Source organism: Macaca thibetana, chromosome 14 (assembly GCF_024542745.1).
Source record: "Macaca thibetana thibetana isolate TM-01 chromosome 14, ASM2454274v1, whole genome shotgun sequence".
In the NCBI taxonomy this organism is placed as follows: domain Eukaryota; kingdom Metazoa; phylum Chordata; class Mammalia; order Primates; family Cercopithecidae; genus Macaca; species Macaca thibetana.
This window is the reverse complement of record NC_065591.1, coordinates 11,135,560-11,162,267: the sequence shown is the minus strand read 5'-3', so window position 1 is coordinate 11,162,267 and position 26,708 is coordinate 11,135,560. Positions and strand designations below refer to the sequence as shown.

At 47.0% G+C, this 26,708-nt stretch overlaps 1 protein-coding gene, 1 long non-coding RNA gene and 9 other non-coding genes across 12 annotated transcripts in view; 2 read left to right on the top strand and 9 right to left on the bottom strand.

The window, feature by feature from the left end:
* Nucleotides 1–6,721: 6,721 nt before the first annotated feature.
* LOC126935542 (uncharacterized) lies at nt 6,722–10,885 on the bottom strand. Its single transcript, XR_007719252.1, has 9 exons — nt 10,428–10,885; nt 10,138–10,221; nt 9,891–9,941; nt 9,516–9,548; nt 9,032–9,078; nt 8,802–8,834; nt 8,082–8,591; nt 7,815–7,846; nt 6,722–7,686 (listed from the first exon to the last, which is right to left on the bottom strand). It is a non-coding gene; the product is annotated as an uncharacterized LOC126935542 (long non-coding RNA).
* On the bottom strand, nt 7,917–8,042 carry LOC126936698 (small nucleolar RNA SNORD22). The gene has a single exon (XR_007719518.1). It is a non-coding gene; the product is annotated as a small nucleolar RNA SNORD22 (small nucleolar RNA).
* LOC126936695 (small nucleolar RNA SNORD31) lies at nt 8,328–8,396 on the bottom strand. Its single transcript, XR_007719516.1, has one exon. It is a non-coding gene; the product is annotated as a small nucleolar RNA SNORD31 (small nucleolar RNA).
* LOC126936694 (small nucleolar RNA SNORD30) lies at nt 8,664–8,733 on the bottom strand. The gene has a single exon (XR_007719515.1). It is a non-coding gene; the product is annotated as a small nucleolar RNA SNORD30 (small nucleolar RNA).
* LOC126936690 (small nucleolar RNA SNORD29) lies at nt 8,905–8,969 on the bottom strand. Its single transcript, XR_007719511.1, has one exon. It is a non-coding gene; the product is annotated as a small nucleolar RNA SNORD29 (small nucleolar RNA).
* Nucleotides 9,176–9,297, bottom strand: LOC126936699 (small nucleolar RNA SNORD22). Its single transcript, XR_007719519.1, has one exon. It is a non-coding gene; the product is annotated as a small nucleolar RNA SNORD22 (small nucleolar RNA).
* Nucleotides 9,618–9,692, bottom strand: LOC126936691 (small nucleolar RNA SNORD28). Its single transcript, XR_007719512.1, has one exon. It is a non-coding gene; the product is annotated as a small nucleolar RNA SNORD28 (small nucleolar RNA).
* On the bottom strand, nt 10,015–10,086 carry LOC126936692 (small nucleolar RNA SNORD27). The gene has a single exon (XR_007719513.1). It is a non-coding gene; the product is annotated as a small nucleolar RNA SNORD27 (small nucleolar RNA).
* Nucleotides 10,297–10,370, bottom strand: LOC126936693 (small nucleolar RNA SNORD26). Its single transcript, XR_007719514.1, has one exon. It is a non-coding gene; the product is annotated as a small nucleolar RNA SNORD26 (small nucleolar RNA).
* Nucleotides 10,886–11,004: 119 nt separating the features above from the next.
* Nucleotides 11,005–26,708, top strand: part of SLC3A2 (solute carrier family 3 member 2) — a 30,681-nt gene continuing 14,977 nt past the window's right edge. The window contains exons 1-3 of one of the 2 annotated variants that reach the window (XM_050756900.1): nt 11,005–11,376; nt 24,792–24,884; nt 25,593–25,685. In XM_050756900.1, the coding sequence (XP_050612857.1) occupies nt 11,076–11,376; nt 24,792–24,884; nt 25,593–25,685 (487 nt within the window). In that variant the 5' untranslated portion in view covers nt 11,005–11,075. The remainder of the gene's footprint in view (nt 11,377–24,791; nt 24,885–25,592; nt 25,686–26,708) is intronic. The other variant, XM_050756901.1, reaches the window with a different exon arrangement.
* Nucleotides 20,413–20,594, top strand: LOC126936762 (U2 spliceosomal RNA). Its single transcript, XR_007719566.1, has one exon. It is a non-coding gene; the product is annotated as a U2 spliceosomal RNA (small nuclear RNA).

Genomic DNA, 26,708 nt, shown 5'->3' with positions numbered 1-26,708 from the left:
TTGGGAGAAGCCGCGGCGCGGTTTCAAAGCACAGGTTTTGGAGTCCAAAAAAGGAGGTTGGGCTCCCCGCTCTCCAGTTCCTGACTTAATGGCCTGAGGCTTGGTACTTAGGCCCTTGTCTCCTCCCCAGTTAAACAGGGAATGGTGATACGCACTCTCAGGAGTTTGTGAGAACTGAGGACACAGTGGCGAGGCACGACCTGCACTTTGCATTTGTACTGTCCACCAGCAACCGCCCGGCCCTTCACTGAGAGGGAAAGATGCCCTGAGAAAGCCATTTCGGAGGCTCCTGATCCTCAAACCCGGGATCCCGCGGTGGGAGAAGGGTACTGACGCCTCAGCTCCGATGTCCTCCGACCCACGCACTCCTTAGAGTTACTTTCAGACCGGCCAGCAACGCGGCAAGGCAGCCCACTCGGAAGTCCGACCAAGAAACCACAGGGCCTCTCCTCGAAGGCAGAGGCAGGGTCGTTAGAGGACTGGGGTGAAGGAGGAGGAGGAGAGTATAGGTAAAATTGAAATGGAGCGATTTTTTTTTAATCGATCAAAGCAAACCCGCCAGAATGAAAGAGATTAATATGAGGCCCTCGCTGAGAAGGGACTTAAGGTCTTGCTATCTTGGGAGCTCTGTTAATATAAACGTAGATCGTTCTGTTAGAAACCCTTTAACCCGGGTTGGAAATAGAGGCAGTGTCTTTGTATCAAAGCGTTTTGCATGGCTGAGATCCTCCAGGCAGGAGTCAGGCGTTACATTCTCTGATAAAATGTCAACCAGGGAAGAATAAAGATCTCTGTGACACGAATAAGTTTAAGGAAAAGTGCGGTGCCTTGATATGCATATGTAAACATCTCCATAAACCCTTTTAGTGCATAAAGAGCAGCATTGCGCTAGCAAGTTCCACCTTTCGCCCTAAGGCAGTTTTCTCCCATCTTAGTAAACAGAACATACGATCGGGTTTTACACGGAGATGTTCCATTGCCCAGGGACGGGCAGGAGACAGATGCTTTTCTCTATCTCAACTGCCAAGAGGCCTTCTTTCCTCTTATACTAGTCCTCCTCAGCACAGACCCTTCACGGGTGTCAGGCTGGGGGACGATCAGGTCTTTCCCTTCCCACAAGGCCATATTTCAGACTATCACATGGGGAGAAACCTTGGACAATACCACTACTTTCCTAGGCAGAGGTCCCTGCGACCTTTGGCAGTGTACGTGTCCCTGGGTACTTGAGATTAAGAGAATGGTGATGACTTTTCACAAGCATACTGCCTTCAGGCACTCGTTTAACAAAGCACACCCTGCACAGCCCAAAATCCGTTAAACCTTGAGTCACCACAACAAGGTTGGGGGTAGGGTCACAGATTAACAGCATCTCAGATACAGAACAAAATGGAGTCTGTTATGTCTACTTCTTTCTATATAGACACAGTAGCAGGCTGATCCATCTTTCTTTTCCCCACATGAATCATTAGTCCTTTTTATGTCATCTGCTGTTTCCTCAACCTGGACCTTTCTGCCCATGTCTCCCTATCGTCTCTTACAGGTGTCGGCTCAAGTGGCACCCCTTCAGGGATGCCTTCCCTGATCACTTTTTTTTTTTTTTGAGACAGAATCTCACTCTGTTGCCCAGGCTGGAGTGCAGTGGCACAATCTCGGCTCACTGTAACCTCTGCCTCCCGGGTTTACGCCATTCTCCTGCCTCAGCCTCCCGAGTAGCTGGGACTACAGGTGCCCGCCACTGTGCCCAGCTAAGTTTTTGTATTTTTTAGTAGAGACGGGATTTCACCGTGTTAGCCAGGATGGTCTGGATTTCCTGACCTCGTGATCCACCCGCCTCGGCCTCCAGAAGTGTTGGGATTACAGGCGTGGGCCACCCCACCGGGCCAATTTTTGTATTTTTTTCTGAAACAGAGTCTTGCTCTGTTGCCAGGCTGGAGTGCAGTGGTGCGATCTCGGCTTACTGCAACCTCCGTCTCCTGGGTTCAAGCGATTCTCCTGCCTCAGCCTCCCTAGTAGCTGGGACTACAGGTGTGTGCCACCATGCCCAGCTAATTTTTGTATTTTTAGTAGACATGGGGTTTCACCATGTTGGCCAGGCTGGTCTCGAACTCCTGACCTCAGGTGATCTGCCTACCTCGGCCCCCCAAAGTTCTGGGGTTACAGGCATGAGCCACTACACCCAGCCTTCTGACCACCATCTTTCTTGCTGCATCACACTTTCTTCTTTGCCGGTAAATATTGTAAATCTCAGGGTGTCTGAAATTCAGCATTATTGAGTTTTTGGACTGGACAGTTCATTGTTTGGGGGTGATGGGGGAGAGGGGCTGTCCTGTGCAGTGTAGGATTTAGCAGCATCCTTGCCCAGTACCCAATAGTTGTCAGTAGTATATACCTCCCCTCTCCAAGTTGTGACAGCCAAAAATGTCTGCAGGTGTTGCTAAATGTCCCCTAGTGGGCAAAAAACACCCTTGGTCAAGAACTACTGCACGATTTCAATAATATTCAGTTGTTTGTTTGACTGTCTCATGTTGTCTCTCCTGCTTCCTCTAGAATGTAACCAAACAGGAGTCAACAAAAAACACAAGGCCTTGGTTTTCCTGGTGAGCCCATTGCTGCATTTGAGATAGAGGAGCTTGTTGGTGCTGGTGCCATTTACTAGGGTGGGGAGATGGAGTTGAGGGGAGGAGCAGGGGGAAGGCAGGGAATCAAGGAGCTGAATGTCTCATTGTACATTAAGTGGGAGGTTTGTTTGATGTATCTGGAGCTTAGGGAAGAGGTTCTCACTAGAAACATTGTAGTCTGAGTCATTAATGTACAGAAGAAATGTGAGGAGCCAGGCTTCAATCATTCCAGCCATCTCCTCCATTTCTCCATTTTGTCCTACTCTCATTTCTGTTTTTGCTTTTGAGACGGAGTTTCTCTCTTGTTGCCCAGGCTGGAGTACAGTGGTGTGATCTCAGCTTATCGCAACCTCTGCCTCCTGGGTTCAAGCGATTCTCCTGCCTCAGCCTCAGCTGGGATTACAGGCGTGTGCCACCACGCCCGGCTAATTTTGTATTTTTAGTAGAGACAGGGTTTCTCCATGTTGGTCAGGCTGGTCTTGAACTCCTGGCCTCAGGTGATCCGCCTGTCTCAGCCTCCCAAAGTGCTGGGATTACAGGCGCGAGGCACTGCGCACAGCCTTTTTTTTTTTTTTTTTTTTTTTTTTTTTTTTGAGATACAGTCTTCCTGTGTCGCCTTGGCTGGAGTGCAGTGGCGTGATCTCAGCTCATTGCAACCTCCACTGCCTCCCAGGTTCAAGAGATTCTCCTGCTTCAGCCTTCTGAGTAGCTGAGACTACAGGCGCACGCTGCCACACCCAGCTAATTTTAGTAGAGATGGGGTTTCACCATGTTGGCCAGGCTGGTCTTGAACTTGTGACCTCAGGTAATCCGCCCATCTTGGCCTCCCAAAGTGCTGGGATTACAGGTGTGAACCACTGCGCCTGGCCAGTCCCCACCTGACTTCTTTGTGGCTTTAACAAAAGATTCAACTGTGGGCAGTGGGGAGACTTCCCTCAGTTCGCAAGTCAGTACCGCGCAGGTTCCCACTGCTTGCGTTGCTTTTCTGTTTCTGCTCTGCTGATCCTCCATCTCTAAATTCTGGTGCTCCCCTAGGGTCCTTGGGTGGTCTTCTCAGAACTGACCCTTCCATTCTTGTGGTTGTAATTCTTGTGATAACAACTCTCAAGTCTATGTGGCTACCATTTAATGAGCAAAAAATATGTGTTGTTTCAGCTGAGTTGCCGTTCTTATAATTCTGACTGGAGAAATCCTAAAATTTATGAACAAAAATTAAAAGCAGGGTCTGGTGCAGTGGCTCACACCTGTAATCCCGGCACTTTGGAAGGGCGAGGTGGGCGAATCATCTGAGGTCAGGAGTTCGAGACCAGCCTGGCCAACATATAGTAAAACCCCATGTCTACTAAAAATACAAAAATTATCTGGGTGTAGTGGCACACGCCTGTAGTCCCAGCTACTTGGGAAGCTGAGGCAGGAGAATCACTTGAACCCGGGAGGCAGAGGTTGCAGTAAGCTGAGATCACACCACTGGACTCCAGCCTGGGTGACACAGCAAAACTCCTCTTAAAAATAAATGAAAATAGCCGGGCGCGGTGGCTCAAGCCTGTAATCCCAGCACTTTGGGAGGCCGAGACGGGCGAATCACGAGGTCAGGAGATCGAGACCATCCTGGCTAACATGGTGAAACCCCGTCTCTACTAAAAATACAAAAAAAAACTAGCCGGGCGAGGTGGCGGGCGCCTGTAGTCCCAGCTACTCGGGAGACTGAGACAGGAGAATGGCGTAAACCTGGGAGGCGGAGTTGCAGTGAGCTGAGATCCGGCCACTGTACTCCAACCTGGGCGGCAGAGCGAGACTCCGTCTCAAAAAAAAAAAAAAAAAAAAAAAAAAAAAAAATGAAAATAGGGCCGGGCGCGGTGGCTCAAGCCTGTAATCCCAGCACTTTGGGAGGCCGAGACGGGTGGATCACGAGGTCAGGAGATCGAGACCATCCTGGCTAACACGGTGAAACCCCGTCTCTACTAAAAAAAATACAAAAAAAAACTAACTGGGCGAGGTGGCGGGCACTTGTAGTCCCAGCTACTCGGGAGGCTGAGGCCGGAGAATGGCGTGAACCCGGGAGGCGGAGCTTGCAGTGAGCTGAGATCCGGCCACTGCACTCCAGCCTGGGCGACAGAGCGAGACTCCGTCTCAAAAAAAAAAAAAAAAAAAAAAGAAAAAGAAAAGAAAAATACAAATAAATAAAAACGGTTAGAAATCCCATAACTTATCACTAGTTGGTATCCATTCTCCCAAACACTCTGAGAAATATAAGGGTAGTCATTATCTGACGGCTTATAACAGAATCACCCGATGGGGGGCTACCTGTCAATGCAGGTTGGAGTCTCCAAGTTCAGGGAAGATTTAAAAAATTGCTCTTTTGAGGGATGCAGGGTGCAGTGGCTCATGCCTGTAATCGCAACACTTTGAGACACTGGGCAATGGGATCACTTGAGCCCAGTTCGAGACCAACTTGGGCAACATAGTGAGACTATCTCTACAAAAAATTAAAATTACCTGGGCATAATAGGCATGTCCCTATAGTCCTAGCTACTCGGGAAACTGAGGTGTCGGATCGCTTGAGCCCAGGAGCTTGAGGCTATGTTGAGACATGATGACACTACTACACTCCAGCCTGGGTGACAAAGAGCTTCTAAAAAAAAAAAAAAAAAAGTTCCCAAAACACTGAAGAAATCTCTCCAAAAATATTCTGGTTTGGGGGCTGCCTGGTTAAAAAGATTGAGAACCGGCTTAAATACCTGATGGCTTAAAAAAAAAAAAAAAAAAAAGAAAGAAAAGCAGCCAAGTGCAGATGTCTGTAATCCCAGTGCTTTGGGAGACAGAATGGGGTGGACTGCTTGAGCTCAGTTCAAGACCAGCCTAGGTAACATGGTGAAACTGTCTGTACTCTACCAAAAATACAAAATTAGCTGGGCGTGGTGGTGTGCACCTGTAGTCCCAGCTATTTGGGAGGCTGAGGTGGGAGAATCCCTGCAGCCCAGGAAGTTTAGGCTGCAATGAGCTGTGATTGCACAACTGTACCACAGCCTGGCTGACAGAGTGAGACTGTCTGAAAAAATTGAGAGCTGCTGACTAACCATACACAACTTTACCCCCACAGTATCCACAGGTTGGCACTGTCCTTGTGCTTTCCCTTCTTCCTCAAGGCGAATTGAAAAGCGAGATTTGGCCAGGTGCGGTGGCTCACGCCTGTAATCCCAGCACTTTAGGAGGCCGAGGCAGGCGGATCACCTGAGGTCACGAGTTTGAGATCAGCCTGACCAACATGTAGAAATCCCGTCTCTACTAAAAAAAAAAAAAAGTATATATATATATACACACACACACACACACACACACACACAAATTAGCTGGGCGCGGTGGCACATGCCTGTAATCCCAGCTACTTAGGAGGCTAAGGCAAGAGAATCGCTTGAAGCCGAGGCAGAGGTTGCAGTGGGGAGATGCCGCTATTGCACTCCAGCCTGGGCAATAAGAGTGAAACTCCGTCTCAAAATAAATAAAAAGCATAGATTATTTGGCTAGGTGCGGTGGCTCCCACCTATAATCCCACCACTTTGGGAGGCCGAGGTGGGAGGATCCTGAGGTCAGGAGATCGAGAACATCCTGGTTAACACGATGAAGCCCCATCTCTACTAAAATTACTAAAAATTAGCTGGGTGTGGTGGCACACGCCTGTAGTCCCAGCTACGCAGGAGGCTGAGGCAGGGAGAATGGCTTGAACCTAGGTGGTGGAAGTTGCAGTGATCTGAGATCATGCCACCACATTCCAGCCTGGGTGACAAGAACAAGACTCCACCTGCTGGTTAAAGTGAAGGTTTGCTTGAGCCCAAAAGCTTGAATTTGTAGTGAGCTTGTGATCATGTCACTGCACCCTAGGACTAGGCAAGAGGGAAACTTTAAAAAAAGCTCCAATGTAATGGTATTGTGCACACCAAGATGGATGCTCTGCTCAGATCAGGTTAGTCATTTAACATACTGCCTAGCAGGCAGACCCTGTCAGGTGTCCCTTCCAGTTCCAGGGACTTGAGGGAACATGAGAGGAAGCCAGTTTCCCATGGAAATTTACACACTGGTGCTAAGGAGGCACATACAAACAGGACTATGTAATCAATCATTTTATTATTTTCATCAACAACCAATACAGCAACACAAATTGACAGCCACTCCTCAAGGGAACCTTTTTTTGTAGTTTAGAGCAATGCCCTGAATGAGCTACCTACATGGCACATAGTATTTGCAACATGCAAATGGAGACCTAAAGGCTCATGATGGGAATAGAAGGTGGCTATATACAGAGGAACAGAAATGGAGTTATGGGAAGCTCAATCAACAATTGGCAACAAGCTAGGTCAGTAGTTTGCCAAACTGGCCATCTATGCAGTGCCTGAGTTTTGGTTCTGGGCTTGGATCATGTAAGAAAGGCAGCAAAGTCTGGGTGCCAAGAATCACACCTACAATCCCAGCACTTTGGAAATCTGTGGTGGGAGGATCTCTTAAAGCCGGGGCCTTGAGCGCAGCCTTGGTAGTAAAACCAAGCCCTTGTATCTAAAAAACAAAAGGGCAGGTAGATTCCACAGAAATAATGTTGCAGGAAGGGGACGATAAAATACAGAAACATCAACACACAGCAAACCCTCAACTGTTTCATTGGCTCCCAGTGTCTTAATCTGTGTCTGCTAACATTTTAAGGTACATCTAAAAGACCCCCTAAACCCAGCAAGCTTTTCATTTAAAATTCCTTCAGTGAGGTACATCTAGGGAAAAAGTCCCTAAAGTGTGCTGATAAATTAGGCTCCTTGAATGCTGCCTTGGAGTAGGAAATGCAGCATTAGACAGACTGCCTAAGCAAGCTGGGTAAAACCCAGTTAAAAATAGCAAACTCTCAAGGGGTCACTTCCTTGTGCCCAGGTAGACCCACCCAAAGGCATGATTCACAGTAAAGCTTTGAAAAAAAAAAAAGCAGCCACGCCATTAAGACGACTAAAATTATGCTGTGGTAACTTCAACAGCTAGGTTATCCAAGGACTTGGAAAATTCACCTTCTGATGTCCTCCAAGACAGATTCCTGCAGAGGAAAAACAAAAGTTCTTATTGGATTGGAAAATATGAATGTACACAATAGTTAACACTATGTAACCTAAGAGTAAAAGGTTGCTATTATAAAACCAGTTAAATATTTAAACAGATACCTACCATTTCTTATGCACCTTGTTCTTTACTCAGACCTGGAAAAATTAAAATCAATGTTTTCAACAAGTGATGATTACTCCCTTTCTTTGTATAGAAATATTTGTCATCCCTCAGACAGTTCCTTCTGGAACAAATCTTCCTCTTTTCCCCCAGCCAGTCCCAGTGGGTTCACCTTTACAGGCTCTGGGACTAGGACAGAGAGTAAGACGTGTGAAAGTTTCTTCATTGGGAATTTTTAGCATAGTCCACCTTACATTTAGGTTTACTCACCTGTAACTGCAGTCTGGAGTGAACAGTAACACCTAGTTTTCCTGCAAAATCAAGAAAAAATCATGTAGTCTTGAGAGACTTTCATTCTACAGTACATTTTACAATCTCTCAACTATATCTGTTGCTTGGCAGAAGTTTCAGGGCACATTTTAGAGGAAACACTACTTAGCCCAAGAACTTCCTATTGGCTGTAATGCCTCCTCAAATAACTTGTAATTTTTAGAAGTTGTCACTGGAAGGCAGGCTCACAGCTCAGAAAATACCTTTCAGTCACATTGATCAGACTGGGGCGGTATTCAACTCATCACTGGTGAGCAGGTGATCATCACTTGGTGGTCCAGGAGATCAAAGATTTGGGTTAAGCCAGTTCTATCTGTACACATCCACCCAGACCACAGTGCTATCACACACAAAAATCACAGAAAATTGTATATAGCAGCCATTGATGGCAGCTATTGCAAAGCCACTTACCTCAAACTCCTCTCGAGTGCTAGAGAGAAGGTGCTGGCCCTGAAAGGAGGAAGACCAAGTCAGTAGTGCTTCTCCTATCCTGCATTAAGTTGTTCCCACACATCATTCTTAGAAAATCAGATTTCAGAGTCTCAACAGCAAGTCATCAGCCGAACGAGATTCCATGTAAGTCATCATATATACAGGCCTAAAAAGGCAGTTTTTTCTACTCTATATGCTGGATGCATTGAATACAGTGAAATTACTCACCTTAGAGCCAAAGAGGTTATTGGTTAATAACACCTAGAGAAAAACAAAACTGTGGGTGAAAGATTCCTCAGACATGGTTACCCCCCACTCCCTGCATTCTCCAATTTCTCAGGTGTTCATGTATTTTCACTGTCAGTCATAGTGAGCTAGTTTGATTCATCATAGAAACTGTCTACTTGGTGGCATAAGCGGTAAGGAGCAAAGAAAAAAAAAAAAAAAAATCAACTAACCTCTCAGCTCTGAAGGTTTTTCAATGGTATATGGCAACAAGCTGCTCCTGAATAAAAAAAATCAATCAATTAGCTAATTATCCCAAACAGCCAAAACTATTTTAGTTACGGTTGCTAGCGGACAAGCTAAGAAAAGGTAACCAAATGCCTCAGACAGCTTATGGAATAAGCTCTCATGCCCTTTTTCAGTTAATCCTGGTGGGTTCACAATTACTGGTTCCCAGGCTAGAACAGGGCTGAGGCAGGATGTTTCCTCCTCATTGGAGCTGAACCGTGGAAACCTACAACTGACAAGCATTAGTCTGACCCTGGGCAGATCAGTGGGCATCTATCTAAGAGAAAAAAGGGGAGGTCTGGAAACATCACTACAGAGAACAAGAGGAACCAGAAAACTTTATGGTTTAAGCAGGCTTTGGTAACAAACATCAAGATGGCTAAGTTATCAATTAGATAATAGGCCCATAGAATTAAAAAAGCAACGTACTGTAAGATAGAGGCAGATTGTCATGAGGAATACCTGGAAAGTAAAGCAAATTAGTTATTTTAAGGTATTAGGATGGAATGAAACTTATTCAAAATCAACAACTGCCATCAGAACTCTAACATGCTATTAATTTTTGTACCTCACAGAACATCAGCTTATCAATTCAAATCATCTGACAGTAAAGTGATCGATATATGGATGAGGATAACAGCACACCCTTACAAGAACTGTAGTACCGGGTTGCGATCTCGCTTCCCAGAAAATTATCTCAAGAGGAACAAGATGGAAGGCGCCAAAAAACAAAATTGCTTCCGCCGGCCACTTGTTCTCTTGTGAACATTTACAGAGATGACATACACCAATTTGAATAATTACCTGTATTCACCCTGGGAGGCAGCTGAATTCCTCAGGATAGATTATGAGATGCTGTAGACAACAGAGGAAGGCATTTTATGTACCTAAAAATAGTCATTCAAAGACCCCTGAAGACCTCGCTGTCACTTCTCAGTAGTAAGATGACATCACTTATAAGTTCAGCCATATGCTTGTCATTTTGTGTTCATCACGGAGTGGTTATCTAGCAAGGTCTCCTCTGTAAGAGCATAAAAGCATGTACACCTACCTGGAACATTACTGTAACGCTGGCTTTGCAGAAAGATGGGTCTTGTCCCATTCCTTCACCAGTGAGCTCTTGTGGGCTAAACATCTGAAAAAATAACAGCCTTCACTAACACCTCAGACAAATCAATAAGTCCCTGACATTTATTGCGTACAGTACAGTGCTACTCAGAATTTTTGTTTTCTCCACTAATCCATCAGAAAGAGAGAGTTCAGTTTGTAAAATCATCCCCGTAGCAACTTCTACACACTCAACGAAAGAGCAGAGGTTAAGAAATGGCCATAAGAACTTACTGTAACATAGAGCTCTCTTCGATTCCAACGTGCGCGTAAACCCTGCAGACAAGAGTCCAAGAAGACATTAGGTCAACACAGGGCATTTCGAAAACGCTATCTTCTGAGCCGACGGCTAAGTAGGAGGCTTGCAGGGCCCATCTCCTCAGAGTCACTTATCCTCACGGAGCTCAGTACAGGTCTGTGAAAAGGTCCTCATCATAGGGAGGGGACCCGCACGGCCCGCCATCGCCATCTTGTCCTTCACAAAGCCCCGCTGCTACTTAATTTAAGTCTCGAGGCCACCCACAAGACCTCACCCGCCAGTCACCCTGGCTAGACAGCTACAACACAGAAGGCATAGCGCGTGCTATGCGATGTCCGCACAATCGTTCAAAATAAAAGAAACGGACAAAGCACAAAACACTGACAGCTACAAATCTCACGAAATCACTTACCAACGGCAGTAGAACAATGAGACCGAAATTGGCACGGAGAGACGATTAAATACCATCCCGCAGAGGCCCACGGGATTTGGGGGCGGTGCTATGGCGAGCGCACGCGCATACGTTGACCGCATGCTACCCCGGGGAGTTGTGGGTAGAGAGTTCCAGGGAAGGAGGGCGTGGACAAAGCGCTACTTGAACTTGCGGCGCGAAAAGGGCGCGCATGCGTCCTACGGAACCTCACCGACCGCATTGCGGCTTAGTTTTCTCACCCAGTGCATGTGGCAGGAGCGGTGAGATCACTGCCTCACGCGGATCCTGGACTGACGGTCACGACTGCTTACCCGCTAACCCTGTTCTGAGCTCCCCCTTGCCCCCACACACCCGAAACCTGTGTGCAGGATCCGCCTCCATGGAGCTACAGCCTCCTGAAGCCTCGACCGCCGTCGTTTCGATTCCCCGCCAGCTGCCGGGCTCACATTCGGAGGCTGGTGTCCAGGGTCTCAGCGCGGGGGATGACTCAGGTACTGGATCCCGAGCTAAACTCGGGAGGAGGTCCCCTTTGGGGGAGCCATTTCGGGAAAGTAAGTCAGGGCGTAAGTGCTCCACTGAAGACAGGATCTGATTTTTTTCTAACTGGTCCCCTATGTCCTGCCTTCTGGTGCGTTTTCTTTAGATCTTGGACTACTACGGGCCAGCATTAGCTAACATTTGTGGAGCACCGTTTTAAGCACACTGTATTAATCGATTAATCCATCAAAATCCCAAGAGCTAGGTAGGATGACAGCCCCCTTTATTGATGGGGAACCTTAAAGGGCTCCCGCGGTGCTGCCTGCTGCAACTCCTGCCTGATCACTATGGTTGCAGTCAGCTATAGACTGTTTTACTGAGACCGGACAGCATTAGTTCAGTCGTTCGTGGTAAACATCTACGTGTACAAGCACACTTTATAAACATTTTTTTTTTTCCGAGACAGAGTTCTGCTCTGTCGCCCAGAGTGCAGTGGCGGGATGTCGGTTCACTGCAACCTCTGCCTCCCAGGTTCAAGCGATTCTCCTTCCTCAGCCTCCTGAGTAGCTGGGATTACAGGCTCCCGCAATCATCAAGCCACGCTAATTTTTGTATTTTTAGGAGAGATGGGGTTTCATCACGTTGGCCAGGCTGGTCTCGAACTGCTGACCTGGTGACCTCCTGCCTCAGCCTCCCAAAGTGCTGGGATTACAGGCGTAGGCCACCACACCCGGCCTGGCTCAGCATTTTGGGAGGCCAAGGTGGGAGGATCTCTTGAACCCAAGAGTTCAAGACCAGCCTAAGCAACATAGTGAGAAACCGATACCCATCTCTACAGAAAAATAGAAAAAATTAGCCAGGAGCGGTGGTGCATGCCTGTAGCCTCAGATACTTGGGAGGCTGAGGTGGGAGGATTGCTTGAGCCCAGGAATTTGAGGCTGTAAGTGAGTTGTGATCAAGCCACTGCACTGCACTCCAGCCTGGATGACTGAGTGAGACCCTGTCTCAAAAAAAAAAAAAAAAAAAAAAAAAAGTGGGACAGATAAACTATGGAAAATCAAGATGGCCCAGAGTAGACAGACAAGGCTGGGGAGGTTGTGAGTGGGAATGGCAGTTGGGAAATGCTTTATAGAGTGTCTGGGCCTGAAAGGGTTGAAAGACTCCGGAGGGGAATTCCAGTTAAAGAAACAACTGGAGCACAAGCTTGGTGCAAGAAAAAGAAGGAAGTGTGTGGCTACAATTCATGAAAGATGGGCAAAAGGGGAGTATTAGAATATAAAACTGGAATGTATTTCCTGGGGAAAGCCACATAAGCGGGACCTTGAGAGCAAAGCTAAATCACTTGAATCATAGATAGAAAAAAAAAACCAGGGAGAGTTTTTAAGTAGGAAAGTGATAAGACATTGGGGGATAAGATGGAGACAAGGTCATTAATTAGATTGCCATAGTAGTTTAGGCAAGAGGATTCAATACTAGCAAGTGTAACGGCAGTGGAAGTGGAAAAGAGGGGATTTGGGTTAGGGGTCTCCAACTCACATACAGAAATCAGCTAAGTAATGTAGGTAAGTGAAATGAACTGAGTTGGGACTCTGGTGAACTGGGCAGCCCTTTCACAGCTCCAGCTGATTGTTGCCTTGTGACAGTATTGTCTCTGTGTGATCAAATAGTTTTCAAAAGAATCCAGAAGTCCAGAATTGTGTATTTACCCACTTTAAAATGTTGAGTTTAAATTTTTTTGGCCGGGCGCGGTGGCTCATGTCTGTAATCCTAGCACTTTGGGAGGCCGAGACGGGCGGATCACGAGGTCAGGAGATCGAGACCATCCTGGCTAAAACGGTGAAACCCCGTCTCTACTAAAAAATACAAAAAACTAGCCGGGTGAGGTGGCGGGCGCCTATAGTCCCAGCTACTCGGGAGGCTGAGGTAGGAGAATGGCCTGAACCCGGGAGGCGGAGCTTGCAGTGAGCTGAGATCCGGCCACTGCACTCCAGCCTGGGGGACAGAGCAAGACTCCGTCTCAAAAAAAAAAAAAAAAAAAAAAAAAAAAAAAAAAAAAAAAAAAATGTTGAGTTTAAATTTTTTTGGCCGGGCGCGGTGGCTCATGTCTGTAATCCTAGCACTTTGGGAGGCCGAAGTGGGCGGATCACCTGAGGTCAGGAGTTAGAGACCAGCATGGCCAACATGGTGAAACCCCTTCTCTACTAAAAATACAAAAATAAGCCGGGCGTGGTGTGGGTGCGGTGGCGGGCGATTGTAATCCCAGCTACTTAGGAGGGTGAGGCAGGAGAAGCGGTTGAACCCGGGAGGTGGAAGTTGCAGTGAGCCAAGATCACCCCACTGCACTCCAGCCTGGGGGACAAGAGCGAGTCTCAAAAACAAACAAACAAAAAACCGAAATATGCCTGTGGGCCAAAGGTGGCCCTCATTGTGAGTTTGCAACCTCTTGTGTAGTGACATAGAATCTACTAGAAAATAGGGCATTTAAAAAAAAGTAGGCTAGGTAGAGCGGCTCACGCCTGTAATCCTGAAGGGGGCCAGCCCCTCCACACCTGTGGGTATTTCTCATCAGGTGGGACGAGAGACTGAGAAAATAAGACAGAGAGACAAAGTATAGAGGAAGAAAAGTGGGCCCAGGGGACCGACACTCAGCATAAGGAGGACCCGCACCGGCACCGGTCTCTGAGTTCCCTCAGCATTTATTGATCACTATCTCTACCATCTCGGTGAGGGGGATGTGGCAGGACTATAGGGTAATGGTGGGGAGAGGGTCAGCAGGAAAACATGTGAGCAAAGGACTCTGTCATAAATAAGTTTAAGGAAAGGTGCTGTGCCTCCATGTGCATGTAGGCCAGATTTATGTTTGACTTTACACAAACATCTCAGTGCAGTAAAGAGCAGTATTGTCGGCCAGGCACGGTGGCTCACGCCTGTAATCCCAGCACTGTAATCTCAGCACTTTGGGAGGCCCAGACGGGCGGATCACGAGGTCAGGAGATGGAGACCATCCTGGCTAACATGGTGAAACCCCGTCTCTACTAAAATACAAAAAAATTAGCTGGATGTGATGGCGCGCACCTGTAGTCCCAGCTACTTGGGAGGCTGAGGCAGGAGAATGGAGGGAACCCGGGAGGCGGAGCTTGCAGTGAACTGAGATTGCACCACTGCACTCCAGCCTGGGTGACAAGGCAAGACTCCCTCTCAAAAAAAAAAAAAGCAGTATTGCCGCCAGCATGTCTAACCTCCATCGATAAGGCAGTTTTCTCCTATCTCAGTAAATAGAATGTAACGTACGATCAGGTTTTATACCGAGACATTCCATTGCCCAGGGATGAGCAGGAGACAGATAGATGCCTTCCTTTTATCTCAACTGCAAAGAAGCCTTCCTCTTTCACTAATCCTCCTCAGCACAGACCCTTTACGGGTGTCTGGGGGACGGTCAGGTCTTTCCCTTCCCACGAGGCCATATCTCAGGCTGTCTCAGTGGGGAGAAACCTTGGACAATACCCAGGCTTTGTTGGGCAGCAGTCCCTGTGGCCTTCCGCAGTGCGTTGTGTCCCTGGGTACTCGAGACCGGAGACTGGAGAATGGCGGTGACTTTTACCAAGCATACTGCCTGCAAACACATTTTTAACAAAGCACATCCTGCACAGCCCTAAATCCATTAAACCTTGAGTCAATACAGCACATGTTTCTGCGAGCACAGTGTTGGGGCTAGGGTTACAGATTAATAGCATCTCAAGGCAGAAGAATTTTTCTTAGTACAGATCAAAATGGAATTTCTTATGTCTTCCTTTTTTACATAGACACAGTAACAGTCTGATCTCTTTTTTCTTTCCCCCACATAATCCCAGCACTTTGGGGGGCCAAGGCAAGCAGCGTGCTTGAGCCCAGGAGTTTGAGACCAGCCTGGACAACATACGGAGACCCGTCTCTGCAAAAATAAAAATTAGCTGAGTGTGGTGGTGCATGTGTATAGTCCCAGTTCTGGGGGAGGCTGAGGTAGGGAGGATTGCTTGAGCCCAGGGGTTCAAGGCTGCAGTGAGCTTTAATTGTGCAACAAATAGAGACACTGTCTCAAAAAAAAGAGGGTTTCACTCTTGGTCACTGTAACCTCAAACTCCTGGGCTCAAGCAATCCTCTGGGCTGAGCTGGGAGTACAGGCACTGGCCACTATGCCCAGCTAATTTATTTTACTTTTTGTATAGACAGAGGTCTTGCTGTGTTGCCCAGGCTGGTCTCAAACTCCTGGGCTCAGGTGATTCTCCAGCCTTGGCCTCCCAAAGCAATCTGTAGGTAACAGACTTAGTCTGACTTCCTGGCTCTGGCTTCTTCCCTTCTAGTTCATTCTCCACATTGTAGCCAGAGTGATCTTTACAAATAAAAACTCTGGTCTGTCGGGCAGGATGGCTCACGCTGGGAGGCCTAGGTGGGTGGATCACTTGAGGTTGGGAGTTTGAGACCAGCCGGACCAACATGGAGGAACCTTGTCTCTACTAAAAATACACAATCAGCCAGGCATGGTCGCGCATGCCTGTAATCCCAGCTACTCAGCAGGCTGAGGCAGGAGAATGACTTGAGGAAGGCGGAGGTTGCGGTGAGCTGAGATCGAGCCACTGCACTCCAACCTGGCCTACAAGAGCGAAACCTCTCTCTCAAAAAAAAAAAAAAAGTCTGGTCAGGTCTCACTTCCGCTCACAATCCTTCAGTGCCTCTCCATTGTCTTTAAGCTATAGCCCAACTTGATCAATACAGCCATTAAGAAGTGCTGCTAGACCGGGCACGTAATTCCAGCACTTTGGGAGGCCGAGGCGGGCAGATCACTTGAGGTCAGGAGTTCAAGACCAGCCTGGGCAATGTGGTGAAATTGTGTCTCTACTGAAAATGCAACAATTAGCTGGACATGTTGGAGTGTGCCTGTAATCTCAACTACTTGGGAGGCTGAGGCATGAGAATTGCTTGAACCCGGGAGGTGGAGATTGTGATGAGCTGAGATCACCCCATTGAACTCCAGCCTGGGCGACAGAGTGAGACTCTGTCTCAAAAAAAAAAAAAAGGAAAAAAAAAAAAAGCCCTGCTTCTAACGGCCAATGGCTCACACCTGTAACCCCAGCACTTTGGGAGGCCAAGGTGAGAGGGTCCCTTGAGGCCAGAGGTTTGAGACCAGCCTGGGCAACATAGTAAGACGAAACCCCCATCTGTACAGGAAAAAGAAGCCCTGCCTCCCTATCACCACTGCTCCCCCAAGCCTAATCTACCCCTTCCCACCCACAATAAACTCCTTGGGGTTTGATTCAATGTGGGTAAATCATCCTGCTATCTCTATTGTCTAGCAGAATACAATTCACAAATAGGACTCAATATACATTTATTAGTTACCTTCATAAGTTTTTTTCAGTTTGCCTTTTTATGTTGGGAATTTTATAAATTTTCAAATGATCATTTCTCAGCCAATTCATTGACTGTCTTATCAAATGATTTTGCTAGTAGCGAGGGCTGGAAAGTGTTTGTTCAAGGGGCAACACTGCCCCCACCTGGCAGCAAGAGGCACTGCCTCAATTAATGGAGGGGAAGGATATGCAAATAACCAGTGCTTGGCAGGGAACTGGTAGACATGACAGTGGAAAAAAGGCTCAATTTCTTTTTGAGATGGAGTCTCGCTCTGTTCCCCAGGCTGCAGTGCAGTGGCTTGATCTCAGCTCACTGCAACCTCTGCCTCCCAGCTTAACGCAATTCTCTTGCCTCAGCCTCCTGGGTAGCTGGGATTACAGGTGCCCACCACCACTCCCGGCTGATTTTTGATTTTTGTATTTTTAGTAGAGACAGGGCTTCACCATGTTGGTCAGGCTGGTCTCGAACTCCTGACCTCAAGTGATCAGACTGGCTCGGCCTCCCAAAGTGTTGGGATTACAGGTGTGAGCCACCACACTGGGCCTCAATTTCTTTTTGAACCAGGATCTCACTCTGTCGTCTAGGCTGGAATGCAGTGTGTGATCACAGCTCACTGCAGCGTTGAACTCCTGGGCTCAGAGCATCCTCCCACCTCAGCCTCCTGAGTAGCTGGGACTGTAGGCATGTGCCATCACACCCAGCTAATTCTTTAATTTTTTGGAGTGTGACAGTGCCTCACTATGGTGCCTAGGCTGGTCTCCAACTCCTGGGCTCAAGTGACCAAATTGCTGGGAAACAGGCATGAGCCACTGTACCTGGCCCAAAAGAAATAGCATAGAATTTCCTGGGTTGTGGAGGAGTGTGGCATTGAGGTGGTCTTCCAGGGAAGAGGTACTTTTACAACTGTGGTGGGTACCACGGGTGTCTGGGCTACCTGCTCATGCAGAGTACTAATGTTTTCTGGTTGTGCTTTCAGCTTCATCCTGGATATACCATTTCCATCTTAATGTCTGACTAAAGGGTCTGTCTGACTTTGTGACTAGGTAGGTCTGACAAGACCCAATTCATAATGGGGCAGTTCTGGATGCTTCATAGTCAAGCTTTCCAGTAACAGCCTTGACGCTGTTTCTCAAAAGGCACCTACTTCCCTGCTTTGGACAGCTTGGTCTTGCTCCAGAATCTCAGGGACTCGCATTGTGCTTTTGCCGTAGGAGCTTGCCATAAGTTCTCCACTGCATCTTTTTTTTCGCTACTGATACTTTGGCTCCCCCAGGATCTGCTGGGTTGCATGGCTTAAGTGGCAAGGCCGTGTACATTGCAGCCTAGTCTAGGTGCAGAGCCATTTCCTACTCACAGTTTGAGTCAAAGTTGGCAGCTTACCCAGTGTGTGGGCTGGAGATATATTTCTAGGTATGGATGTGATAGACACCACACCCATGCATCCTTTTTGTCTTTAGTGGTGGTACTGATCTCTGTCCCTCCCCAGGATGTAATACTGCTTTGATTTACTATCATGGCTGAAGAGAGGGAGGGGTTTTAGAGGGGTTTGTCTGTCCCAGTATGATAGCTCTTATCTCTTAGGCCAAGGACCCAATGTGATTACTTCAACTCCTAAGTATATCAGTCCTGTTAAATTTTTTTTTTTTTTTTTTTTTTTGAGATGGAATGTGCTGGCTTGCAGTGGTGCCATCTGGCCTCACTGCAACTTTCACCTTCCGAGTTCAAGCAATTCTTGGACCTCAGCCTCCCAAGCAGCTGAGACTACAGGCGTGCACCACCACACCTGGCTAATTTTTGTTTGTTTGTTTGTTTGTTTGTTTTGTTTTGAGATAGAGTCCCACTCTGTCACCCAGGCTGGAGTGCAGTGGCGCAATCTCGGCTCACTGCAACCTCTACCTCCTGGGTTTAAACAATTCTCCTGCCTCAGCCTCCCATGCCCAGCCCTCGTTTAAACACTTGGACCTGAGGAAATGACTAGTGATGGGTCCATGGACAAGCAGACTTACTATGAGCTAGTAAGTTTTGGCTAAGACTTCAGTTACTGCCTGACACCTGTAAGTCCCCAGTCTAATGCAGGGATCATGGTGATGCTTTGGGTTTCCAGGTCTCAATGTCAGTTCAGATCTTGTCCCCCAAATCCTCAAAGTGTTTAGGCATTTCCCTTTACCCAATAGTCTGAGTAGGTGATATGTTGACATACTCCCGTTTAGGAGGAACTGGCGGAACCATTACAGTTTTAGCATCCTTTCCTAGGGATTTGGGCACCTCTTCAGTAATTGAGTTTTGGATGTGAAAGTTGGTTCAGCCAGGTGCGGTGACTCATGCCTGTAATCCCAGCACTTTGGGAGGCCAAGGCATTCAGATCACTTGAGGTCAGGAGTTTGAGACCAGCTTGGCCAATGTGGCGAAACCCCGTCTCTACTAAAAACACAAAAATTAGCTGGGCGTGGTGGCGTGTGCCTGTAATCCCAGCTACTAGAGAGACTGAGGCCGGAGAGTCCCTTGAACCCTGGAGGTGGAGGATGTTGCAGTGAGCCTAGATTTAAAAAGTTGGCTCAGATCCGGGAGCCGAATGAAGGATTTTGACTGTGTATTATGGTGATGGCCCTTAGCTGCCTCTTCCTCCTCTATTCTTGCCTTTTTCTCTTTGTAGATGTGTAGTAGCATCCTTTTTGGCTATCCACATATTTTTCCCCTAAGGATGCCATGCTCTATTGTATCCACAACTCTGAATCGAACTCCCCATGACTACCTACCCCTGCAACATTGCCAGTTTTATGGTAGTTGCATATTTCTGGCTTTTGGCAGCTAAGCAATGCTATCTGGCCTCTGTTATGTGTTGAAACATACTTCTCCATATATCTTGAGTAACTCAGCTCTGTGACTGCTTCTCCTGTCATCAGCTGTGGACTGCTCAGAAGCCACCACTGAATTTCTAAGTGATGCTGATGCCCACCGATGTCACCAGTGTTTTCCTGATGGTTTTGTAAATGTGTCCTTTGGGTCCTTTCTTGGAACACTATTCTCTGGTCTCACATCGTACAGTACAGTATGTTTATCTATTCCAGCATGCCCACTTTTTTCAGTCACTTTTTTTTTTTTTGGTTGGGGGATGGAGTTTCACTCTTGTCGCCCAGGCTGGAGGGCAATGGTGCGATTTCGGCTCATTGCAACCTCCGCCTCCCGGGTTTAAGAGATTCTCTTGCCTCAGCCTCCTGAGTAGCTGGGATTACAGGTGCCTGCTACCATGCCCAGCTAATTTTTGTATTTTTAGTAGAGATGGGGTTTTACCGTGTTGGCCATGCTGGTCTTGAACTCCTGACCTCAGGTGATCCACCCTGATGGGAATGTTAATTATAGTAGTTTCTTTGCTTTTTTTTGTGGGAGGGGTCTTACTCTATTGCCCAGGCTGGAGTGCAGTGGTACGATCTTGGCTCACTGTAACCTCTATCTCCTGAGTCCAAGCTATTCTCGTGCCTCAGCCTCCCAAGTAGCTGGGATTACAGGTTTGTGCCACCAAACCTGGCTAATTTTTGTATTTTTAATAGAGATGGGCCTTCACCATGTTGGCCAGGTTGGTTGCAAGCTCCTGACGTCAGGTAATCCGCCCTCCACAGCCTCCCAAAGTGCTGGGATTACAAGGTGAGCCACCACATCCGGCCATGCTTTTTTGGTCTGTGAGCAAGAATAGTATCTGTTCTTATCCTCTAACATCTCATCAGTTCTGTAATTGAGGATACTTTATCAGGTGGATTTTTGGAACAGGGAGATGGAACAAAAGCTTGCTCATCCTTTTTACAAGTCAATATAGTATTGCAGTACCTCCATGAATGCTATGGTTCCTCCTTTTGGGGTAGATGTCAGTTAAAATGCAGATTGTTGCATTCCACTGTATCTTTTGGTTTCTGGAAAAAACTTTAAGGTGAATCTGCTCATTTTCTTTTTCTTTCTCTTTCTTTTTTCTTTTTCTTTCTTTCTTTTTTTTTTTTTTTTTTGAGACGGAGTTTCTTGTTACCCAGGCTGGAGTACGATGGACCAATCTCGGGTCACCACAACTTCTGCCTCCCGGGTTCAAGTGATTCTCCTGCCTCAGCCTCCTGAGTAGCTGGGATTACAAGCATGCGCCACCACAATCGGCTAATTTTTTGTATTTTTAGTAGAGACGGGGTTTCTCCATACTGGTCAGGCTGATCTTGAACTTCTGACCTCAGGTGATGTGCCTACCTCGACCTCCCAAAGCGTTGGGATTACAGGCGTGAGCCACCGCAACCGGCCTATTTCCTTTTTTTCTTTCTTTTCTTTTCTTTCTTTTTTCTTTTTTTTTTTATTTGAGACGGAGTCTCGCTCTGTCGCCAGGCTGGAGTGCAGTGGCCTGACCTCGGCTCACTGCACTCTCCGCTCCGGGGTTCAAGCGATCCTCCTGCTTCAGCCTCCCGAGTAGCTGGGATTACAGGTGTGCGCCATCACACCCAGCTAATTTTTGTGTTTTTGGTAGAGACGGGGTTTCACCATGTTGGCCAGGATGGTCTCCATCTCCTGACCTTGTGATCTGCTCGCCTCGGCCTCCCAGAGTGCTGGAGTTACAGGCGTGAGCCACCGTGCCTGGCCGCTTCCCTTTTTGTTTACATTTAATTTAATTTAAAAAATTAAGATGTTTGTCTCAGCCTGTTGCCCAGGCTGGTCCCAAATTCTTGGCCACCAGCAATCCTCCCACCTCGGCCTTTCAAAGTGCTGGGATTATAGGCATGAGCCACCATGCCTGGCCCGTTTTTTTCTTTAACATTATGTTTTTGACACATTTTGCCTATCTTTTATGTCCTGGTTCTTTCAGATTTAGTCATTTCTAGTATTCTAGTTAGAAATTTTCTACAAATTATTTTACAAATGTTCTACAAATTATGTAAAAAAACAAAAATTTTTTTTTGAGACAGTCTCACTCTTGTTGCCCAGGCTGGAATGCAATGGCATGATCTTGGCTCACTGCAAACTCCTCCACCCAGGTTCAAGCGATTCGTCTGCCTCAGCCTCCTGAGTAGCTGCGATTACAGGCTCCTGCCTCCACGCCCAGCTAATTTTTGTATTTTTAGTAGAGACGGGGTTTCACTGTGTGGTCCAGGTTGGTTTCAAATTCCTGACCTCAGGTGATCTGCCTGCCTTGACCTCCCAAAGTGCTAGGATTACAGGTGTGAGCCACCACGCCTAGCCTATTTTTCAAGTTTCCAAATTTTTACTACTATAACCAGTGCTGCAGTGAAATCTTTTATATATTGCTTTGTGTACATGTGTGAGAGTTTCTCTAGGATATGAATCTACCTAGGACTGTTGCTGGGTAAAAGGGCATCTTCATTCTATAGGCAGTTGCAAATTTTTTCCTAGACCGAATGTACCAAATAATGTTGCCAATTATGCAATTTGTATCCTCCTAATCACTTTGTTTAGTCAGATGTTTTAATATTGCCAATCCGATGGACATGAAGTTCTATTTTCTTGCCATTTTAATTTGCACTTTCCAGATTACTAATGAGGTTCTGTAATCTTTACATTCTTTTGTATATCTAATTTTGTGAATTGGGTTTTTTGTTTTTTTTTGTTTTTGTTTTTGTTTTTGTTTTGAGACGGAGTCTCGCTCTGTCGCCCAGGCTGGAGTGCAGTGGCCGGATCTCAGCTCACTGCAAGCTCCGCCTCCTGGGTTCACGCCATTCTCCTGCCTCAGCCTCCCGAGTAGCTGGGACTACAGGCGCCCACAACCGCGCCCGGCTAATTTTTTGTATTTTTAGTAGAGACGGGGTTTCACCGTGGTCTCGATCTCCTGACCTTGTGATCCGCCCGCCTCGGCCTCCCAAAGTGCTGGGATTACAGGCGTGAGCCACCGCGCCCGGCCCGGGTTTTTTTTTTTTTTAAGACAGAGTCTCAGTCTGTCGCCCAGGCTGGAGTGCAGTGGTGTAATTTCTGTTCACTGCAATCTCTGCCTCCCGTGTTCAAGTGAATCTGCTGCCTCAGCCTCCCGAATAGCTGGGACTACAGGCGTGCACCACCACGTCCTGCTAATTTTTGTATTTTTAGTAGAGACAAGGTTTCACCGTGTTAGCCAGGCTGGTCTCGAACTCCTGACCTCAAGTTATCCACCCACCTTGGCCTCCCAAAGTGCTAGGATTGCAGGTGTGAGCCACCATGCCTGGCCTGAATTGGCTATTTCTATTATGTGATTAGAATAGAATTTCTATTCAGTGATTTTTTTTTCTTGCTGAAGTATTGTGCTTTTTCTTACTGATTTTTAGTGATAATTTGTATGTTTCATCTACTTTGTTAGTTGTATTAGTTTCAGATAGTATGTCTTCTATTTGTGGCTTGTCTTTTCAGTTTGTTACGGCAAGTTGTAGATGCATAATTTTTTCTCTTTTAATGTTGCAAAATTTATTTGTCTTTTTCTTAATGGTTTATTCTTTTGTGTGTTTTTTTTTTCTTTTTTTGAGTTGGAGTCTTGCTCTGTCACCCAGGCTGGAGTGCAGTAGTGAGATCTTGGCTCACTGCAACCTCTGCCTCCCAGGTTCAAGCTGTTCTTCTGCCTCGGTCTCCTGAGTAGCTGGGATTACAGGTGCCTGCCACCATGCCCAGCTAATGTTTGTATTTTTATTTTATTTTATTTTTTGAGACGGAGTCTCTCTCTGTTTTTCCAGGCTGGAGTGCAGTGGCCCAATCTCAGCTCACTGCAAGCTCCGCCTCCCAGGTTCACGCCATTCTCCTGCCTCAGCCTCCTGAGTAGGTGGGACTACAGGCGCCCGCCACCACGCCCGGCTAGTTTTTTATATTTTTAGTAGAGACAGGGTTTCACCGTGTTAGCCAGGATGGTCTCGATTTCCTGACCTTGTGATCCACCCGCCTCGGCCTCCCAAAGTGCTGGGATTACAGGCATGAACCACTGTGCCCGGCTAATTTTTGTATTTTTAGTAGAGACGGGGTTTCACCATGTTGGCTAGGCTGATCTCTGGCCAGGCTGGTCTCGAACTCCTGACCTTGTGATCTGCCCACCCTGGCCTCTCAAAGTGCTGGGATTACAGACGTGAGTCACTGCGCCTGGCCTCTTTGGTTTCTTCTTTAAAAACTCTTTCCTCATCGTGAGGTCAGAAAGATATTCTTTTTTTCTTTTTCCTTTTTTTTTTTTTTTTTTGAGACAGAGTTTCGCTCTTATTGCCTAGGCTGGAGTGCAATGGCACGAAGTCCGCTCACCGCAACCTCTGCCTCCCGGGTTCAAGCGATTCTCCTGCCTCAGCCTCCCAAGTAGCTGAGATTACAGGCGTGCACCACCACTCCTGGCTAATTTTGTATTTAGTAAGACAGGCTTTCTCCATGTTGGTCAGGCTGGTCTCGAACTCCTGACCTCAGGTGATCTGCCCTCCTCGGCCTCCCAAAGTGCTGGGATTACAGGCATGAGCCATCGCACTTGGCCTCAGATGTTCTTATTTTCTTCTAAAATTTTATTTATTTATTTATTTATTTATTTATTTTTGAGACAGAGTCTCGCTTTGTCGCCAGGCTGGAGTGCAGTGGCGCAATCCTGGCTCACTGCAACCTCCGCCTCCCGGGTTCAAGCGATTCTCCTGCTTCAGGCTCCCAAGTAGATGGGACTGTAGGCGCGCGCCAACACGCCCAGCTAATTTTTGTATTTTTAGTAGAGATGGGGTTTCACCATGTTGGCCAAGATGGTCTCGATCTCTTGATCTTGTGATCCGCCCGCCTTGGCCTCCCAAAGTGCTGGGATTACAGGTGTGAGCCACCATGCCCGGCCAGTTTGATTACTTAGAATATAATTGTGTGATTGGTGTGAAGTAGTGATCTAATTTTATTTTTTATAGTGCCATTTGGTAAATAGTTCATTCTTTCCACAGTGATTATATTATCTCTGTCATATATTGTTTCAAGTATGCATGGGTTATTTTTAGGCTCTGTTTTCTGTTCCATTGGACATTTGCCCATCCCTGTGTTTTTGGCATACTATGATTGTTACTTTATACATAATTATTATTGTTATTTTTTTTTGTAGAGTTGGGGTCTCACTGTGTTGCCCAGACTGGTCTCGACCTCTTGGCCTCAAGCAATCCTCCTCCCTCAGCTTCCCAGAATGCTGAGATTACAGGTAATTATTATTATTATTATTATTATTATTTGAGATGGAGTCTTGCTCTGTTGCCCAGGCTGGAGTGCACTGGCATGATCTTGGCTCACTACAAGTTCCGCCTCCCAGGTTCAAGTATTTCTCCTGCCTCAGCCTCCCGAGTGGCTGGGACTACAGGTACATGCCACCACGCCTAGCTAATTTTTTTATTTTTAGTAGAGACGGAGTTTCACCATATTGGCCAGGCTGGTCTCAAACTCCTGACCTGTGATCCGCCCACCTCGGCCTCCCAAAGTGCTGGGATTACAGGCATGAGCCACCGTGCCCAGCCTGATTACAGGTAATTATTACTTTAGCAAATAACATGCCTGCTGCCTGGTAGGACTTGTCCTTTTTTGTTGTTTTTGGTATGGGGTCTTGCTCTGTTGCTCAGGCTGCAGTGCAGTGGCGTGATCTTGGCTCATTGCAACTTCTACCTCCCAGGTTAAAGCAATTCTGCCTCAGCCTCCCAAGGAGCTGGGATTTCAGGCTTCTGCCACGATGCCTGGCTAATTTTTTGTATTTTTAGTAGAGACAGGGTTTTGCCATGTTGACCAGCCTGATCTCCAACTCCTGATCTCAGGTGATCTGCCTGTCTCGGCCTTCCAAAGTGCTGGGATTACAGGCGTGAGCCACTGTGCCCAACCATACTTTATCTACTATTATTATTATTATTATTATTATTTGTAGAGACGGGGTCTGACGGTGTTGCCCAGGCTGGTCTTCAATTCTTGGCCTCAAGTGATCCTCCTGTCTCAGCTTCCAAGAATGCTGAAGTTACAGGTAATTATTATTTTAGCAAATAACATGCTTGCTATCTGGTAGAATTTGTCTTTAAAAATATGATTTTTTTTCTTTTTTTTTTTTTTTTTTTTTTTTTTGAGACGGAGTCTCGCTCTGTCTCCCAGGCTGGAGTGCAGTGGCGTGATCTCAGCTCACTGCAAGCTCCACTTCCCGGGTTCACGCCATTCTCCTGCCTCAGCCTCCCGAGTAGCTGGGACTACAGGCGCCCGCCACCACGCCCGGCTAATTTTTTTTTTTTTTTTTTGTATTTTTAGTAGAGACGGGGTTTCACTGTGTTAGCCAGGATGGTCTCAATCTCCTGACCTCATGATCCACCTGCCTTGGCCTCCCAAAGTGCTGGGATTACAGGTGTGAGCCATTGCGCCCGGCCGATTTTTTTTTTCTTTAAAGATATCTTTACTATTCTTGGCCCTTTTCTTGGCTTACTGCAACCTCTGCCTCCCGGGTTCAAGCAATTCTCCTGCTTCAGCCTCCCGAGTAGCAGGGATTACAGGCTCCTGCCACCACACCCAGCTAATTTTTGTAGTTTTAGTAGAGATGGAGTTTCACCATGTTGGCCAGACTGGTCTCAAATTCCTAACCTTGTGATCCACCCACCTTGGCCTCCCAAAGTGCTGGGATTACAGGCGTGAACCACCATGCCCATGAAATCTTTCTACTCATGAATATATGTGGGGTTTTTTGGGTTATTATTTGTTTGTTTGTTTGTAGAGACAGGGTCTCACTATGTTGCCCAGGCTAGTCTTGAACTCTTGGACTCGAGATCCTCCTGGCTGGGCATGGTGGCTCACGCCTGTAATCCTAGCACTTTGGGAGGCCGAGACAGGTGGATCACGAGATCAGGAGATCGAGACCATCCTGGTTAACACGGTGAAACCTCGTCTCTACTGAAAATACAAAAAATGAGCTGGGCGTGGTGGCGGGCGCCTGTAGTCTCAGCTACTTTGGAGGCTGAGGCAGGAGAATGACGTGAACCCAGGAGGCGGAGCTTGCAGTGAGCTG